General features: G+C 40.5%; 1 protein-coding gene across 1 annotated transcript in view; it reads right to left on the minus strand.

The window, feature by feature from the left end:
- The window catches only part of LOC109537557 (pseudouridylate synthase C18B11.02c), a gene marked incomplete at its 3' end in the record, with an annotated part of 97,885 nt that overhangs the window by 3,006 nt on the left and 88,892 nt on the right, over positions 1 to 5,987 (minus strand). The window contains 2 exon segments of the mRNA XM_048662564.1: positions 904 to 1,126; positions 1,183 to 1,270. Of these exon segments, the coding sequence (XP_048518521.1) occupies positions 904 to 1,126; positions 1,183 to 1,270 (311 nt within the window).

Here is a 5,987-nt window from a genome sequence, read left to right on the forward strand (position 1 = left end):
TCCAGCGAAAACTTCCCTTTTTCTGTTCCCATTTCTAATGAAAACGTTGTTTCCTTTTGCATTCTTCTTTCCCTTGACAAAAACCGTCTTTTTTTCTTGCATGCACTGTTTTATCTCGGTCTTATTTGATTTTCAAATGCCGTTCCTGATGCAATTTTTTCTCTTGCAAACGCCGCTTTTAGTGTTCTTTTTGCCCCTGTAAACACCGCTGCTCCTGTTGTCTTTCCTGGTTTTCCTTCACTTTTAAACACTGCTTCTCACATTCCCACTTCACTTGCAAACGACGCTTTTCTGGTTCATCTTCTACCTTGGCATACATTTAAAATGTATGCCAAGGCTTAAAGCAGCAACAACGCTACACGTAAAAACTGAAGGTGGTGGAAAAATACACCGAAACGTATTTAAATTGATAAATAAAGACAACAAATGACTGAAACCCAGGAATTAATTTTGATTTGGAATTGAAACACAGTCAGGAAAGTATATACAGTGAGCCAGAAAGCTATTTGAAAGAAAACTAAAATATATACATTAGGTGGATGCTAAAAATGGGGAACTAGACTAGACTAGACTAGACTAGACTAGACTACCATTAGTGCGAAGATGAGCTAGTAACTTGTCGGAAAGGCTGTACAGTTCCTTCGTTCGTATTCCCAAGCGGTCCGAATGCCGAGCTCCAATCCGTATTAAATCAAAGACAACGTCCCGAGGCGTCTTTGGCTGGAGCTCGGCAAGCGCCTTCCTCATAATAGCCACCACAAGAGATTAGCCAGTTACAGTCGGACGCAAATCACTTGGCAGCCAAATTACTTGAATAATTCATTCGGCAAAGGGGAATTTCGCAAAAGTAGCGGTTACTAACCCATCCGATTCGGTTAATCCAGGCAAACATCCAGCACCCACCTGTGAACAACATTGGCCAGCAGATCGTTATGCTTCAGCTTGTAGTCGGTAGGAACTTTTTCGTAGTTTACGGTCAGCGTGCCAGCCTGGATGCAGCGCTCGTACTCTTCGGCTGGATGAGCCCGAAATTCCCTGGCAAACACGTCGAGAATACGCTCGCCCACCCATCTTCCCTTGGTGAATGTGGTGAAGGTGAAATAGTACGGGTAGACTTTTCGAAGTCCTGCAACAATTCAACGGCGATGACACACACCTAATAGGCCCAACCATTCAACTTACCATTTTCAATGTAATAGGAGGTTTCGTTGTAGCGGTCGTCGGTGAATCCCGGCCGCTTGGCTTTGAGGGCTTTCGTCTCCAACTTGGCCTGGAAAAATGAGCCTCAATAAATACGCGCTGATAGAGAAACAAATGCGGATGGGCCGCAATTAAACGGGGAAAACTGCATGCCAGTTCGTTCCGTGACTAAATTTTAATTACCGCAAGCAGCCAGGGCTGCACTACGTCCTGCTCTTTTGCCGTTAATTAATGAGCCAAAAGGAAAAGTTCCGCTTCATTAGTTCACTTTATTGTTGCGACAGGTAGGAGGGAATAAAACTGGCAAAGCGAAGGCTTTTAGAGAAACGATAACATTTTTTTTTTGGTAATTAACGACGAAACGCGTGTGCCTTTGCCAGACAGCCAGTTTATGCAACATTAATATTCCCGTTCCAGCCCATGGAAGAAACCCTTTCGTCCCAGACAGAGCCAGTTTTCATTTCATTCGTGCTCAAGGAGGGCCGTTATTAGCCCACTATATAGATACAAATAATATCGGGAACATCGGCTCAAACCCTCGGGATCCAATAGCAATAATAAACTCGAACCGATAGCCCACAAGAGTCGATTTGTGTATCCTGCGGACTTTCCGTCTGATATATTATCTGACCTAATGTTATTGTTCCAGTTTTGTGCGCTCTTCTCCGATAATCGGCAGGAACCCGATTTTCAATTGGAAGGGTTGTCTTGAATAACCGACTAAAACGTTCATTATGACATTCCCTAAACCCAAAAAACTATCTAAGTGAAGAAGGTTGGGCGGGTACCATGTTGAGATGCCCTAAACAGTAAACAGCCGACTGAAAATCTGTATTCAAAGAGGATTTGCTGGTAAGACGAAACGAACAAAGATGATTTCAACAGCTCCATTCGCCCAAACAACAGTGCATTTCCTGAGCAAACTACGGACGAACAAGAAGGATGGGCTTCAATGTACAGGATACGAATGGTTCCGAAAGAAAAACAGCACCAAAACAGTTTTTAAACCCCACAGACCTTCAGATCGACCAAAGTCCTTTGATAGTTTTTGATTTTTTTCTTATACTAATGCTGTTGCACTTTCACTTAAGTGGGATTCTTTCTGCGCTACAATCCAAAAAAATATTTGGACGTTAAATAAATATTTTTATGTCACATTGAAATTGGCCACACTGTATATCTCTCGTTCACTACCATTGGAAGATGATTCTCAAATAATTCAGACATTTTTTCTGGAATTATTGTCTTCGTGGTACAATATAACTCCTCTAATCCGGGCTGTCAACAGATCGGACAGTCCAGTAATCCAGCTAGCTCTATTTACTCCACTGCTGCGAAAACTTTTTAGTTTTTTCAAAATCACTTACGTCCATACAGTCCCATAAAAGTACGGAATAGTCAAAAAATCTCGCAATCTGTCCACCCAATTTGTATCCAATTTTGTGCAATTAGGAACCTACCAAATTACCTCCGATCTAACTGTGAATTGTTGTCAAGTCTCTAGTTTTCTTAAATTCATATGAATGTGTTTTTTCTTAATGGAACCCTACAAATTTCATACCATTTTTGCGTTTCCACGTTAAAATAATAATTTGATAATTGAATAAATGGAGGTCCAAAATTCATTACTTTACAGCATCCCCCCAATTTCTATCTGCTCCAGCATGAGATAAACTGTACATAAAACGCGTCAGTTTCGTACATAAATGTGACTTTTTGGATAAAAACCCAAGCATTCGGGTAACAGCTAGAAAGCCTAATAAGTATCCAAAAAACAACTGCATTTGAACAAAAAGTCCGGACAAATAAGAAATGTTGCATCAGAAACTTATGAAGGAACAGCCTGGTAGGCATGTGGCACAATCAAAAGATATAAACATTTTCGCATTTCTTTATAATTTGTGGATATTGCGAGAAAAACAAAAGGCACAAAGCAGCGGCGCCACAAAAATGATCTTATATCCTCACTAATTCTACAAATAAAAGCCAAATATTTTTTATGAAAACGGCTTTTGGATGGCTCGATCAATTTAAGGAAGCGTCATGGAATTTGCTGTTTTTAAGCATCGGTCGATAAGCGTCCGTCTTATACGCTTCAGTAAAATCATTTAGAGAACAATTTTCTCATCTGGTCAGAAAAATGGACTTAACACGGGAAAAATTACAATTCCAGAAGACTACAGTGGTTGGGTTCATAGTAGAGAAAAATTGGCTCTTGGTAAAAGACAAATCGCAAAGGACGGATTAATTTGTTATGCTCTAAATGTCTAAAAACGAATGTGTGCGCATAAATTACTTGTAAAAACCTTATTGGTTATTAGAGAAGCCATGGATCCTCTTATGGAGCGTTGAAAAACGCTTCTATCCCTGGTTTATAAAGTATAGAGCACAAGACAAGTTATTTTTTGATTAATTAAAAAAAATGTCAAACCTGAATAGAAATAATTTTTAAATAGTATGAAACCGCCTCATGAAGCTTTACTATTGACAGACAACCCCTCGCATCCTCAAGAACAGGAAATTATGTTCAACTCTAACTTTAAAGTTCTGATTTTGCTACCGAATTGTACGACTAGTCTTCAACCAAAGGATCAAGATCGGATTCAACAAGAAACGCCCAAAAAATTGATCGAAAGAACGCAAGAATTGCTTGGATTTAGCTGGAAAATCCCTTTGGCAAATTTGGACTGTAGGGTGGCCGAAGAAGGCAGCAGAACCAAACAATTCATCAAATCAAAAACACTTAAGGACCAAAATATTCCCTTGTCGAAAGCGAAAAACGCCAGAAAAATTAATGAAAAAACCCCGAAACCCAAGTGATAAATGAAGGAATATCAGATTGGGTTTTGGAAGCATTTGAATGAAGATCCGAATCATGAAAGATGAAGATGATGATGACGACCATAAAGATGAAACAGTAAGCATACTGATGCCATAAAACTATTTTCGACCAGCGCATAAAATAACTTTTACAAAAAAACAATTTTCTGTTGTTTCAATAACTAGTTCTTAACAACTAATGTGTTTAATTTCCAATTCAAGTCTAAACTAAAAAGTCCAGTTCAAAACTAACGAAAAAAAAAGAAAATAATAAACACAAGCACTGTATAAGGCACTAAACTGTAAACTGTCACATCAATCAATTTTTTACCATTTTCGGTGGCGGTTCGCATGTGGCCACATCTGAATCGGGTTTCGGCACCACCTCTGGATCATCATCAGTGTTGGTAGCTTTATCTACTAGTTCCACCATTTTCGCGAAATTTTCGAAAACTCTACGCCTGGGCGTCAGCAACGGGGAAAAACCTCTGAACGTGACAACGTTGCTTTCACATAGACTAGGGAAAATGGGGCACGCAAAGTAACATAACCTAAACAACGCCGAACGACCACCAGCCTGTATCGAAGCAATAGTGAATGTTGGATCACTGTTTTCTTTGCACTTTACACGCGTGAACATACGGGTGATTCAGGATTTGAGTAAAACTCCTTGAAAAGTTGATTAGAAAACTCGCGGGATCGATGCTGACATTTTCGACTTGAGTTGCTCGCGCCCCGTTCGCTGTTGCCGCCCTAAATTTCTCAAGCTTTTCGCTGTAGAGCTGGGATGTAGTTAATGGTGCGAGCCCAACTTGGCAACGATGCCGGGCTTCTATTGGCTGGCGTCGGTTCGACGTCACCCGGGAGATTTGAAGAGTTCATTGCCTGTTTTAGCGCGGTCTGAGCGGTGCAAATGTATTATTGAATTTTCGCATCCGACAATCCTAACAAGACAGAGTGTGACTTGCTCAACATGAAGTTTCCACAAGTTTTTTTTGAGCTTTTTAATGCTGGAAAAAGTCCAGAAAACCTGATTAGTTAGAGAGTAGATTCAACATACGTCTGGTTTTTGTAATGAAAATTGGATGGTTTTGGATGCAACTGAAAATTAATCTCTCCAATTATTTTTTTGGAAAAGCAAAGAAGGTATCAAGTTACCAGCGCAAAGTAGGAAAATGGAGAGAAAACAATTGCGTTATTTAATGCGGCCGATCCGACACGAGTTTCCCCTTCATTACGGCAAAGTTTTTAAAAGTTGTCCAGCAAATTGGATTCAGTTTCGTTGCCGGGGGCACAATTAAAGTTTTTCAGCGCTCCTCATTGGATGCGCAATGAAAATTTTAATTGCCACTCAAAATGGCTCTGTGAATGCAATCGATATTTTAATTAAATTGGCAGCAGACAAACTGTCCGTTTTCGCCGAACTTACTATTTACATACAACCCCCCCGGACAGGTACATAAATCCCGATCAGCCGCACCAATAAAATATTAAAGAACATCCCCGGAAAACGCCTCAGGCTCTTAGTACTTCATCCGGCAAGTTTCAGATTGAAAATTATCGGTCTCCTGTGCCACATAATACATATTATCCAGTTTTTCTTCCCGGCGAAATAAATCACGGCTATTTATGACTCCCAAAGACTCAGCTTTCGATGAACTTTGGCCAGAGGCTGGAACGGTTCGTGCGGGGCAAAGCGCCTTTTTTCGAACGCATATTTTGGGTTTCATAAACTGGGGCAAAACGTGGATTGACAAGTTTATCGCGGCAATTAAACGCTGAAATAAGCGTCACAACCAGCATTTTTCCATTTTGTTCTACTGTGCCCTGTCCTGCCGGCCGGACGTGCATAATTTCCCTTTTATCCTTCATGGCCCGGACTGTTTGGGCTTCCTGATGAAGGGCACAGTTGCTTCTAACTTATCTGGGTTTTTAGTCAAAAACACCTCAACATCGTGGCGAACGTG

Source organism: Dendroctonus ponderosae, unplaced genomic scaffold, assembly GCF_020466585.1.
Source record: "Dendroctonus ponderosae isolate FM_Combo_2020 unplaced genomic scaffold, Dpon_F_20191213v2 Dpon_F_20191213_11, whole genome shotgun sequence".
Classification (NCBI taxonomy): Eukaryota; Metazoa; Arthropoda; class Insecta; order Coleoptera; family Curculionidae; genus Dendroctonus; species Dendroctonus ponderosae.